At 36.7% G+C, this 14,239-nt stretch overlaps 1 protein-coding gene across 1 annotated transcript in view; it reads left to right on the plus strand.

The window, feature by feature from the left end:
- The window catches only part of GRM8 (glutamate metabotropic receptor 8), a 757,013-nt gene that overhangs the window by 466,432 nt on the left and 276,342 nt on the right, over nucleotides 1–14,239 (plus strand). The window contains exon 6 of the mRNA XM_057733569.1: nucleotides 212–412. Within this exon, the coding sequence (XP_057589552.1) occupies nucleotides 212–412 (201 nt within the window). The remainder of the gene's footprint in view (nucleotides 1–211; nucleotides 413–14,239) is intronic.

The following is a 14,239-nucleotide window of genomic DNA, read 5'->3' on the forward strand; positions in this document are numbered from 1 at the left end:
TGAAATAGTTTCTGTTCTTTCCCAATAAAAAATTTAATACCCAATTTAAAAACCTGTCTCAGTAAGTATAGGACTAAAATAATCAGGAGTAAAATCGAATAGTTTTGTCTTATTTGTATGTGTCTCAAATGATGAAAATCTTAGCCTTCATGCCAAATTTTTAGAAAAATCTAACCCCAGTTGATGGTCTTCCCTTTTTTTTTTTTTACAGGGCTGGAGCGAATTGCTAGGGATTCATCTTACGAACAGGAAGGAAAGGTCCAATTTGTAATTGATGCTGTGTATTCCATGGCTTATGCCCTGCATAATATGCACAAAGATCTCTGCCCTGGATACATTGGCCTTTGCCCACGAATGAGTACCATTGATGGGAAAGAACTACTCGGTTATATCCGGGCTGTAAATTTTAACGGTAAGTCACAACTTTTTTTTGTATCTAAATACTTTAGAAGTGACAGGGTGTGTTTTTTCTCCCTATATATAGAGTATACTCAAGCAGAGTGGAAAGCACAAGATTAGAAGCAGTTCCCCCTTTTAATCAGAAGTGTGAGTTTTTCCACCTGCTTTTAAATCTCAAACATATTTTTGTGTGCTACCATTAATCTGCTACTGAAAGAAGCAGAAGTTAAAAATAAGCCTCTATCAATCAAAATATCACTATTTCAGAAATAACTTAGGAAGCTCACTTGGAACTACTGACAACAGATTAGATTTCTTTTAAAGTGTTTTGTTCACGCTGTTATTAGAGAAGGAATTGTAGACATTTTGTTTTGAAACCAATTTTAAGCATTTTAAATGGTAAGATGACTCTAGGAGAGTGAATGATTTGGAGTTGCTGTATATTTACATTCTGAGTTCTGTGTTAAGTTTCTGCTTCTTCTTTTTCCGTGTATTTCTTTCAATGATTGGGTGAATTTGAAGCAATGAGCTGCATCGTGTAGGGTAGAAATACATACAATCAAGTATAGATGAGATTTGCCTACTGCAGAAGCAGAAATGCTGCTTCTGTGAGTGTCATAAGAAATTGGTACAGAATACACTGGATTCATAGTGTTCAGCTGAGAATAGCCAAACTGCCTGTCTCAAGTGATGGAACTATTGAATTCTGAAGTTCTTTCAAGAAAGTTGTAATGGCTGCTGCCCATGACTTTGACCATTACTTTCAAATGAAATGATAGAATGCTCTGAGCTGTCTAATTCTTTCTGTTTGGCTGTAATCCACACAACGGACATGCCTCCAAGCCACGCGCAGCACTGCACTGTCCGTCATAATACACTCCAGTGACCTCAGCTGCCAGCCCTTCTCAAAAAAGCACAAGGTCATCTTCAATTTAGAATTCAAGTGGAAACTTCTTCTTTTGCTTTGTTCAGGCAACGTGAGACACAATTTGGTTTACATTTAACACAAAGTATCCTCTTTTTCAGCAGAATTTTGGTGAAACATGACATAACATTGTTCCTTTTGTTAAGAATATAAATAGGAAGGGGGATTTGGAAATAATTTTCTTACAATTATTAAATGGAGCAAAAGAGGAGTTACAATACAAAGTTATTTACCCTAACGTGAGGTTGGGGAACACTTTATTCATCCAGATTGTTGAGAAGTGGAAAGAGAAATGCAAATGAGTATGCTTTTCATTAACTGAAGCTCCTCTCCAGAAGACAGGGAGATCTTTTAAAGAAACACTGGCTTAAAGAATTTAAAAGGTGAATTATAAATTTCTCTCAACCATAGTTAAAAACCTAACCATTCCTTGATGACTTTAATTATTATACCATACTGCAATATAATGATGCTATTAAAGACTACTAAAAAATCATAATGTCTAATGATTATTAAGACAATTTGCCTCTAGACTCCAATGATTTCTGAGTTCTTCTGTCCACTTTTTACAGTTTTTTTCCCCTTCTACATTATCAGACCACTGTTGATGTGATTGTTTTTTGGGCTGATCCCTTCCATAATTTGCTTCTTTCAATATACTATGGACACAGAAACACACATAAAATTTCATTCGCTTAGTCAAGAGATATTTCTTGAGCACATAGAATGTGTTAAGCATTATGATAGGTGCTAAAGTTACGTTACTGGTAAGAAGAGTCAAAACAGACATGAGTTTCTTGAGGAAATCAGATATCAATCAAATAAGCACAGAAAGGTATAATTATATAATCTGCAATGAGTATTGAAAGAAGGGGTGTGTTGGACTAAAGTTTATAATAGGGAAATACGTCCCTATTCTAAGGAGTTAGAGACAGCTGGAATCTGGAGATGAGGGTCAGAGACAAGGATAAAGCAGTAGACAGGACCAGATAGATCATGAAAGGTCTTACAGGTCATTCTTTTTTTTAATTTTTCTAAGAACTTCTATTGAGATACAATTGACATACAATAAACCGCACATATTTAAAGTGTACAATTTGATTTTTTTTATTAGTAATGTATATATGGCAATCCCAGTCTCTCAGTTCATCCCACCCCAGCCCCCACCACCGCTTTCCCCACTTAGTGTCCATATATTTGTTCTCTACATCTGTGTCTCTATTTCTGCCTTGCAAACTGGTTGATTTGTACCATTTTTCTATATTCCTCATATATATGTTAATATACGATATTTGTTTTTCTCTTTCTGACTCACTTCACTCTGTATGACAGTCTCTAGGTCCATCCATGTCTCTACAAATGTCCCAATTTCATTCCTTTTTATGGTTGAGTAATATTCCGTTGTATATATGTACCAAATCTTCTTTATCCATTCATCTGTTAATGGACATTTAGGTTGCTTCCATGTCCTGGTTATTGTAAATAGTGCTTCAATGAACATTGGGGTGCATGGGTCTTTCTGAATTATGGTATTCTCTGGGTATATGCCCAGCAGTGGGATTTCTGGGTCATATGGTAACTCTATATTTAGTTTTGCAAGGAACCTCCATACTGTTCTCCATAGTGGCTGTATCAATATACATTCCCACCAACAGTGCAAGAGGGATGCCTTTTCTCCACACCCCCTCCAGCATTTACTGTTTGTAGATTTTCAGATGATGCCCCATTCTAACTGGTGTGAAGTGATACCTCATTGTAGTTACAGGTCATTCTTAAGATTTGTTCTTCATCTTGAAAGCAATAGGAACCCACTAAAGCGTAATGGAACTGTGTCTGATACAAAAGTAAGTGTACTCCAGATAAGGAGCATGTAAAATACATGGATGTTAGTGTATGAACTTAAAAGAGAATCTCTCTGAACTCCTTGGAGATTTGTTTTGCTAATGGCTTGAAATTTGGCTGTGTTCCAATAGCTGGTAGTAATAGTACTGTAATAATAGGGTAAGAGATCTGAGCATATGCAGATTACCACAGGGTATATAATTTGATTTTCAGTAATTTTCAGAATGTTTATCAATTTTTTGATTTCATTACTGGCTTACTGTTAGTGTTCATTTGTTATTAATACTTTGCCTGTTTCAGATAAAAAGGCATATAGGGCTGTTAAAGTAGAAGTACACCATCAAAACCATTGAAGAGGGAAGAAACTACTTTAGTAACCAGAATGCAGGCCTGCGTTAAGTTCTGAGCTTCCTAAGCAGCCAAAATATAGACATTCATTGGCATACATGTTTCATTACATGATAGAAGCAAGCCTACCTATTTTTAAGGAGAGAATGAATTTTCTTACAGCCTAATAAGCAATGTTATTTAACAAAATTTTACTTGAGAAGCCAGAGGGAAACAAAGGCCTGCCTGTTAGGATTACTTTTATTGCTACCATTTGAACAAAATGCTATTTCTATAAATTTTTTAAATGCAAAGATTTATCAAAAGAAAAACATAAAATAAAGACAAGAAGTACAGATTTTTCAGATACTTAAACAACAATGTCAATTCCTTACTCTGGTCTGGTCTATAGACAATAAACTGAACATCTTGTATAGAATCAAAGATTTTTCTGTTGCCATGAGAACCTTATTCATCATAAAGAAAAAGTGTTGCATAGAATTCCAGGGATGTCTCCTTACTTCTCTATGGTTGAGCAGGGCAGGGCAGGCACAGTGGCATACTAATCAGGGTTGTTTGACTGTAGGTAACAGAGACCAACTTAATCTTCCTTTATGCTGAAAGGAAGGATTTATGAGGGTGTGTCAAGAAACCCCATGGCAGAATAGAGAAAGGTCTAAGAAAATAAGTGGTTACAAGTACTAAAACCTTTCAGAAATCCAAATATCTCTCTGAATGCTTTGTTTGGCTTTCTTTATTTTGGTTTTCTCTACTTCTAGGTCCACAGGGTAGGTAGCAGAAGACCATCCACATTAGTAAAATTTAGTTGCTATTTGTTCAGGATGCTAAGATTAACATATAGGTATTTTAAGTCCCTTCATGTTGTGATTGAAGTTCCTGAATGAAGCAGTTTTTCTAAACTCACAGTGAGGTAGTGATCTAAGCATTTCAATGCTCAATATTCTAAGAAACATATGTGAAAACTTGCCTGATTACAGAGAGCAGCATAGAGATGGAATTTATCAGCACTTTCTTTTCTTTAGAAACCTTATTGATTTTAGGGACTTACTGCAAATTTTCCAAATACACAATTTTGAGAGTCTCTGAACACTATAGGCTGGTTTTAAAGCAAATTTCTTTGTATAAAATAACTTTCAGCTATCTAAAAGAAATAAATACTGCTTAATATGAGGAAATGTATTACAAACACACTAATATGCCAAATTAAGCAATGAAAAATATCTCATAAGATTCTGTAAAAGCCATTTGATTAAAATATAACCCTCATTTCTGTTGCAAGTGCAGAAACAAACTAGAAATGGAATAAATGTTTAACATGATAAGTGCATCTCTCTCAGTCTGTATCTGGTTATATATTTATAGTTATTCCTATTACAGAGATGGATAAGTCCTATTAACACTATTATTAATATTCTATAAATTTTAACCAATGAGATTAAACAACAAACAAAAATAACAGAGATTACTACTAAAAAGGAAAAAGTAGTATTATGATTATTTTCAAGTGATTTGATCTCAAGACAATAAATTGAAAAGTACATTAGAAGTACTTACTTTAAGATGATAAAATATAAAATTAATATTAAAACATTAAGAACTTTCCTACATACTAGTAAGAAATCATTGACTCATATGGGAAATGAGACTGTTTTCTTCGCAAAAATATATAGAAAATATCTTGGAATAAATTGAAACAAAAATATGAAAGACCTACATGAAGACAGCCCTATTGAGAGACATCTCTTGTTTGTAGACAGAAAAACTAATTATAGGAAAAATGTTCATCTTTTCTGAGTAAATCTTTTTTTTTTTATTAATTAATTTATTGGTTGCATTGGGTCTTTGTTGCTGTGCGCAAGCATTCTCTAGTTGCAGTGAGTGGGGCTACTCTTCATTGCTGTGCACAGGCTTCTCACTGCGGAGGCTTCTCTTGTTGTGCAGCATAGGCTCTAGGCGTGTGGGCTTCAGTAGTTGTGGCACATGGGCCTGGTAGTTGTGGCTCACAGGCTCTAGAGTGCAGGCTCAGTAGTTGTGGCGTACAGGCGTAGTTTCTCCGTGGCATGTGGGATCTTCCTGGACCAGGTATCAAACCTGTGTTCTCTACATTGGCAGGCGAATTCTTAACCACTGCGCCACCAGGGAAGTCCCTCTTGAGTAAATTTGTATTCAGGCTTAGTATAGTTCCAACCAAAATGACAAAGGAGTATTTTCAGGAATTTGAAATAACATTTAAAATTTTAATTGTGAGAAAAAGTGAGTAAAAACAACTAAAATGATTTTGAAGAAAAAATATTCCTACCAAACATTTAACATTTCTCCATAATGTTAAGCTATAATAATCAATGGAACTAGCACCAGAACAGACATACAGTAAATGGAACCAGATAGAAATAGCCAGAAATACATAAAATAGTAAATGTCAGTTTGTACATGTATGTGTATATACATACATATGAATTTATGATGTGATAAAGATGAGTCAGAACTCAGTGGAAAAGGCCATTTTATTTATTGATTTTCAATTTACAGTAATTTCTGTAATCATAAGTATTATCCATTTGGAATTTATTTTAGAGTTAGGTGAAAAGGAGAAGCAAAAGAAAAAAAAGAAGAAAATACGGAAGATAGAAGATGGTTCATCTTTTAGATGGAAGGATTATACTAAACTAATCTAAACTCTGATGTCTCTTCCAGGTCTATATTCATTACAGATTATTTTAAAGATAAAGCTATATTTTTAAAACATAGATGCCTATCAGTATTCTTACTGTTATTGTTTTTTTAGTCGTTTATTTTTATTTTTTATAAATCATGCCTTTCGCCCACATACATTTTATTGGGAATCTTACAAAGTATCTAATAAAAGGGCTCTCTGCTAGGCATCAAAAATGCAGATTAATAAAATGTGGTTCTATGAGTTTTCAAATGTTATAGCTTAACAGAGGTGAGACACAAACATGTTACCAATAATAATTCAATTTGATAAGCGATTTGATAGAGGCATAGGCATGTACCAGCGCAGCATAAGGCTGAGATTAGGAAACTGCATAAGGGGGACTCAAAGAATACAACACAGAGAACATGTGACATCTGACTTAAATTACAAATAGAAAGTGACATTTCTTTAGGTGGACAAGATGGGAAAAGATATTCATGGCAGACAAAGCAGTTTAAGAGTAGGTGGAACACAGGCAATAGTATGTGCTCTGAGAAAGAGAGCATCCACAGTGTAAGAATTCAAGGGAGCCATGTGAGAGCAGCCTGGAGATGAGACGAGCAACATAACTTGGGGTGGTTAGAAATCCCTGCCAGACTCTGATGTTTCAATGTGACACAGGAGGCAGCAGGGAACTGAAGCTTTCTGAGCAGCACAGTGAAGTGCTAGGATTTGTGTTTTAGAAAAATAACTATGGCAGCAATTTGCAGATAGGAGCGAGAGGCTGGAGATGGGGATGACAAGTTAAGAGACAGTTCCAATCATCTCCAGGAGAGAAGAGTGCCTGAAATGGAAAAGGAAAGTACATTTGGAATGTTAAGAAATGAAAGAGGGAGGAAGGGAACAAAGAATCATTGGGATGCTGCCTCTGTTCTAGGCACTGTGCTTTGATTGGAAACAAGAAGGCTTTAAGAATTAGCTTTACTTCCCCAAATGATCCTTCTTTGTAACTGTTTGTGACAACTCCATTACTAGAGCTAATACAGTATTTTTTTTTGGTCCATATTTATTTTTTATTTAGTGTTTTCATTTTCTTTTTTTTTTCTTTTAAGAACTTTTACTGACATACAGTTAACAGACAATAAACTGCATATATTTAGAGTGTACAATTTGGTATTCCAATCTCCCAGTTCATTCCCCCCCAACCCTCCCCGCTTTCCCCACTTGGTGTCCATATGTTTGTTCTTTACATCTGTGTCTCTATTTCTGACTTGCATTTCCTCTTTCATAATTGTTAGCATTTGCCTTATGTATTGAGGTGCTCCTATATTGGGTACATATATATTTATAATTGTTATCGCCTCTTCTTGGATTGGTCCCTTGATCTTTATGTAATGTGCTTTCTTGTCTCTTGTAACATTTTTTATTTTAAAGTCTGTTTTATCTGATATGAGTATTGCGACTCCAGCTTTCTTTTGATTTCCATTTGCATGGAATATCTTTTTCCATCCCCTCACTTTCCGTCTGTATGTGTGCCTAGGTCTGAAGTGGGTCTCTTGTAGACAGCATATATATGGGTCTTGTTTTTAGATCCATTCCACCAGTCTGTGTCTTTTGGTTGGTGCATTTAGTCCATTTACATTCAAGGTAATTATCGATATGTATGTTCCTATCACCATTATCTTAATTGTTTTGTTTTTCTTTTTGTATGTCCTTTTCTTCTCTTATGTTTCCCGCTTAGAGAAGTTCCTTTAGCATTAGTGGTAGGGCTGGTTTGGTGGTGCTGAATTCTCTTAGCTGTTGCTTGTCTGTAAAGCTTTTGATTTCTCCATTGAATCTGAATGAGATCCTTGCTGGGTAGAGTATTCTTGATTGTAGGTTCTTCCCTTTATCACTTGAAATATATCATGCCACTCCCTTCTGGCTTGCAGAGTTTCTGCTGAGAAATCAGCTGTTAATCTGATGGGAGTTCCCTTGTATGTTGTCATTTTTCCCTTGCTGCTTTTAATAACTTTTCTCTGTCTTTAATTTTTGTCAATTTGACTACTATGTGTCTTGGCGTGTTTCTCCTTGGGTTTCTCCTGCCTGGGACTCTCTGTGCTTCCTGGACTTGGGTAGCTATTTCCTTTCCCATGTTAGGGAAGTTTTCAACTATAATCTCTTCCAATATTTTCTCGGGTCCTTTCTCTCTCTTTTCTCCTTCTGGGAACCCTATAATGCAAATGTTGGTGCATTTAACATTGTCCCAGAGGTATCTTAGGCTGTCTTCAGTTCTTTTCATTCTTTTTACCTTATTCTTTTCTGCATCAGTGATTTTCACCATTCTGTCTTCCAGGTCACTTATTCGCCCTTCTGCCTCAGTTAATCTGCTATTGGTTCCTTCTAGTGTATTTTTCATTTCTGTTATTGTGTTGCATATCTCTGTTTGCTCTTTAATTCTTCTAGGTCTTTGATAAACTTTTCAATCTTTGCATCCACTCTTTTTTCAAAGTCCTGGATCATCTTCAACATCATTATTCTGAATTCTTTTTCTGGAAGGGTGCCTATCTCCTCTTCATTTAATTTTTTTTCTGGGGTTTTATTTTGTCCCTTCATTTGGTACAAAGTCCTCTGCTTTTTCATTTTCTCTATCTTTCTGTGGCTGTGGTTTTCAGTTCCACAAGATGAAATACTGCTGATACTGCTTGATACTGCTGTCTGCCCTCTTGTGGAGGAAGCTATCCAGGAGGCTCGTGCATGCTTCCTGATAGGAGGGACTGATGATGGGTGGGGCTGGGTGGGTGGAGCTCAGTAAGACTTTAATCCAATTTGGTGAGCAGAGCTCAGTGACACTTTGATCTGCTTGTCTGCCAATGGGTGGGGCTGTGTTCACACCTTCTTGGTTGTTTGGCCTGAGGCTACCTAGCACTGGAGCTTGCCGTCTCTTTGTTGGGGCTAATGGCTGAGTCTGGGAGAGCTCACACCAATGAGCACTTCCCAGAACCCCTGCCGCCAGTGCCTCTGTCTCCTCAGTAAGCCACAGCTGCCCCCCACCTCTCCAGGCAACCCTCAACACCAGCAGGTAGGTCTGGTTCAGTCTCCTATGGGGTCACTGCTCCTTCACCCTGGGTCCTGGTGAGCACACTTTTTTTGTGTGCCCTCCAAGAGCAGAGTCTCTGTTTCCCCCAGTCCTGTGGAGGTTCTGCAATCAAATTCTGCTGGCTTTCAAAGTCTGAATCTCTGGGGATTCCTCCTCCCGTTGCTGGACTCCCAGGTTGGGAAGCCTGACATGGGGCTCAGAACCCTCACTTTAGTGGGTGGACTTCCCATTGCTGACTCCCAGGTTGGGAAGCCTGACATGGGGCTCAGAACCCTCACTTTAGTGGGTGGACTTCTGCAGTATAACTGTTCTCCAGTTTGTGAGTCACCCACTCAGAATTTATGGGATTGATTTTAATGTGACCGCGCCCCTCCTACAGTCTCCTTGCAGCTTCTCCTTTGTCTCTGGATGTGGGGTGTCTTTTTTGGTGAGTTCCAGTGTCTTTCTATCGATGATTCTTCAGCAATTAGTTGTAATTCCGGTGCTCTTGCAAGAGGGAGTGAATGCACGGCCTCCTACTCTGCCATCTTGATCCTATCTCCCCTCATTAATTTTTATTGGAGTATAGTTGCTTTAAAATGTTGTGTTAGTTTCTGCTGTACAGCAAAGTGAATCATATATATATATATATATCTCCACTCTTTTTTGATTCCCTTTCCATTTAGGTTACCACAGAGCATTGAATAGAGTGTTTTAGTATATATACCATTGATGAAATTGGCTTGACATTACTTTGTTTTATCTACCTTTATAAGAAGAAAATGAGACATAAAATGCCAATATATGGAAAAACTGACATAAGATGTCAACTATAGAAGTTATGATGCCTAATTTCCTTATGATTAGATATTACTTATTTGATAATAGATATTAAGCAAAGTCAAAGGTGATGAAGTGGTTCTATGGTAACCTTAAATACAAATATCCTCTTTGATATTTGCCTTATTTGAAATAAAATTAAGAAAATCATTATTAATAACTTGGATGTAACATATAATTTATTCTTGAAGATAGAGGTTTGCAGGTCATGAAGTTATTCCTGGAAATATTTGTATATTTTTAAAAAAGTGAATGGCATGTGCAGCAATATTGAATATATAGAAATAAACAGACTGAATTGAAATTAGGTGATTTTTCAGTTTCTGACTAAGGAAACTTCAGGCTGGTTATAAAATATTAATCCTACAAATTAAACCATCATGAGATTTACCAGCAAATCATACCTGCCTCTATTTTCTGAGTAAGGTGATAAACTGTGGGGTTTTTTTAAAGTTTAATTTCTTTTATAGTCATGAAGAACAAGGACTATCACTTCCTCCCTTAATATATAAAGACTTACATGTGGGCCAAGATGGAGCCAGCATTCTTTGAAGCTTCAGGACAATCAATGGAGTTGCCTTAGTTCTTCTTGGATCCTCCTCAAATTCACCCACTGCAATGGGTTTCTTTTACTCCTTCTTTATTCTTTTTTTAAAATTATTATTATTAATTAATTAATTTTATTGGCTGTGTTGGGTCTTTGTTGCTGTGCGCGAGCTTTCTTTACTTGTGGTGAGTGGGGGCTACTCTTCATTGCAGTGCGCAGGCTCCTCATTGCCATGGCTTCTCTTGTTGTGGAGCACAGGCTCTAGGTGCATGGGCTTCAGTTGTTGCAGCACATGGGCTCAATAGTTGTGGCTCACGAGCTCTAAAGCGCAGGCTCAATAGCTGTGGCGCACTGGCTTAATTGCTCCACGGCATGTGGGATTTTCCTGGAGCAGGGATCGAACCCATGTCCCCTGCACTAGCAGGTGGATTCTTAACCACTGCACCATCTAGGAAGCCCCGCTTCTTTATTCTTGTAAGTCATGAACTTCATCATGTGCCAAAAATTAGTGATAAATAATAAGCAAATCTCCAAAACAGAGGCTGCCATGGGCTCACTGAGGGTTAAGTGTTGGCGTTGGGTCTAAACAGGGAGGCAGCAGTGATCCTTGAATGAAGGATAGGGGAAGAGATGAAGGAGCAGAGAGGATCTGAGATGGTGGAGCATTTCTGAAGGAGTTCACATTTAATGGTTTGTATTTATCATAGTGATCAGAAACACAGGCTTTATACACAGAGTTTGAATTCAGTTTCAGCACTCACTACTTTGTAATCTTGGTCAAGTAACAAAACCTCTTTTTAAATATTTGGCTCCTCATCTATACAATGTGGATGTTAATAGTATATACATTTTAGAGTTCCTGTGAAATCTAGCTATAAGGAGATAATATATACAAAGCGCTTAATGTGAGATATACTGTTTTATATGTGGAATACTGTTTTATATGTGAAGAATACTTTATCAATAGAAAAATAATGAAGTTAGTTCTGTACTTGGATCACCTTATAAAAGTGATGAGATGAGTGGGATGGAACTAAGGGCTTGAAAACAAGGCACAGGTTGGAAAAGATGCTTCTGCCAGGGCAGCAATCAACAAAGTTACCCCAGCAGTGTCAGCTTCTTAGATAAAGGAATGGAAATGTGAATGTTTTTACAGCCTTCTCAAAGTACATGGCAAAATACATTACTGTTGATATGAGCATCTGATGAGTCTTGGGTAGATCAAATCGGGCTCATTCTCTCACTGTTTCTTCTATTTCCTTTAAAATTATGTACTTTTTTAATGAAGGAAAGTATTTATTAGAATAGCTCCCATGTTATTAGGGGTAATTATTTTCTAGTGATATTTCGCCTCAGAAAGAATCTACCAGAAAATTATAATGGAGACTTGATTATTTTTCTCTTTAAGGTTATTAACTCTTATAATTACATTAAAGTTTAATCAAGAAGTTAGTTTGAAAGTGAAGGATATGAATGAGAAAATTATTTTTAATTCAGGTATCTAATTGTTACACTTTGGGGATTTTGATTTTCTCAGTCTTTTGAATGTATTAAAAAACCATGAGTGGAAGTTGTTGTATAATAAAGGGAGTCCAACTCGAGGATGGAAGATGCCTTAGAGGACTGGGGCAGGGAGGGTGGGGGGGACTCGAGGCGGGGGGGAGTCAAGGAAGGGAGGGAATATGGGGATATGTGTATAAAAACAGATGATTGAACTTGGTGTACCCCCCAAAAAATAATTAAAAAAAAAACAAAAAAAAAACCATGACTATAAAATAGTCTTTTGAACCATATAAATACCTTTGTAGCTAAGGTAAGGGAAAATTATTGTATTTATTTATTTTTTAATTTAGAGAGTGTGTATTTATGGCATTCATTTATATATGTTATATGCATTCATTCAACAAACAATTATTGGATGTCTGTCATGTGCCTGAACTGTGCTATTTGTATTTTGTCTCCCTTCCATTTCTCACGTCTCCTTTTTCTTACTTCATATTCCTTTAGATATTAAACTTCTTTTCTTCTCCCTTTGCCCTCTTTTCTTACCCAACGTTTCTCCACTTGCTCTTGTGATCATTCAGTAATCAAGATGGTAGCAGTGGGTAAGAGTGTGAGCTTTTGAGTTGAAACAGAGATGAACTAAAGTTGCTGTAACTCTCGCACTTAGATGGAGAGACCTTGGACAAGTCACTTAAATTTTATAAACCTCTATGTTCTCATCTTTGCATGGGAATGATAATCATACCTACCTTGTAGTGTTATTATCAGAATTTAATGAGATAATTCACAACTGCTGGCACATTGTGAATAATCAACGAATCGTAACTATTATTTTTTCCTCTACCCCATGGCAAGAATAAATTTGCTGCATATGTTTACTGGATTTCAAACATACACATATAAGTACCCCCTGAAATACACACTCATTCACATACGTTCCCTTACACACCTTAGATTCCAAAGCATCTGATACATTTCTTATAATCAGTAATATTGTGCTGTCTTAAATTAACTTCTTATTTCTTCAAGGCTTAACTCATCTATTCTCAAGGTTTATTAGGTTTTTTTGTTCACTTTTTCTCTCTTCTCTTTTAATCCCCTTTTGAGCACTTCATTTTTTATTTGCACTTTAGGGTGAGAGATGGGAATAAGGATGTAAAGCCCATTCTAATACATTTTGCCTTGAGTAAAATGACCTGATTGGTAAAGTGGTGGAGGCTGTTGCTTGAAATGGTGTTCAGGGAACGTGTACTGGAATATAATACACCTCCTATGTAAAGAAACTGGGAAACTCACCTAGACATAGGCTATGAAAGAGACATCTATGACCTGTGCAAAGAATTTAGCTGAAGGTCATCATTTGCACCCAGCTCAGTTAGAGGAAACTGTTGTACCAATGTACAGCCCGTTCGAGTTGTCCATGCCCACAGAACAGAGAAGAGTGGACTCCACACGAAAGAATTAGTTAATAGCCATAAGCCCTATCATTTAAAAAAGTAATTCAAATAAAAATGACAATGCACATATTGGCAGATAAAAGGGATGTGGTACAAGTCTCCCACAAAGATATTTATTAATTCCTACCTTACTCGTAATCCTTAATCCTGCTTAAGAAAGCTCTAACTTTCCTCAGATCTTATGTTTTCCTTTGCTGGCTGTCAAGGTTATATAGATGTCCCTATGATTTATATTTTCTCAGAGAAATTCTAACCTATTTAACAATACATCCAAAAGGCCATTCCTCCCTGCTCCTTTAAGCTCTCTTAACTTCCTTTTCATTCTTCTCTGTCCTTATATAGACCACAGGCTTATGTAAAAATGTATATACCCTCATCTGAATCCCCTCTTTGCTTCGGTCAAAACTTCATGAAATGAAGAACCATGTTTATTGCCTTTTTTTGACTTAAAAAAAAAAGTATACCATACATACAGAAAAGTGCAATGTCTACAGCTCCATGAATTTTTACAAACTGAAAACATCTAAACCAGTATGCAGAACAGCCAATTAAACCCCGTATCCCCAAACGGCACCTCAAAACCTTCCTGTGCTCTTCCGGTCAGTATGCGTCTCTCTAGGAAGTCACTGTCCCTACTTGGAACAGCACAGACTAGGGTTGCCAG

The sequence above is a fragment of the Hippopotamus amphibius genome, chromosome 4 (genome assembly GCF_030028045.1).
Source record: "Hippopotamus amphibius kiboko isolate mHipAmp2 chromosome 4, mHipAmp2.hap2, whole genome shotgun sequence".
NCBI lineage: Eukaryota > Metazoa > Chordata > Mammalia > Artiodactyla > Hippopotamidae > Hippopotamus > Hippopotamus amphibius.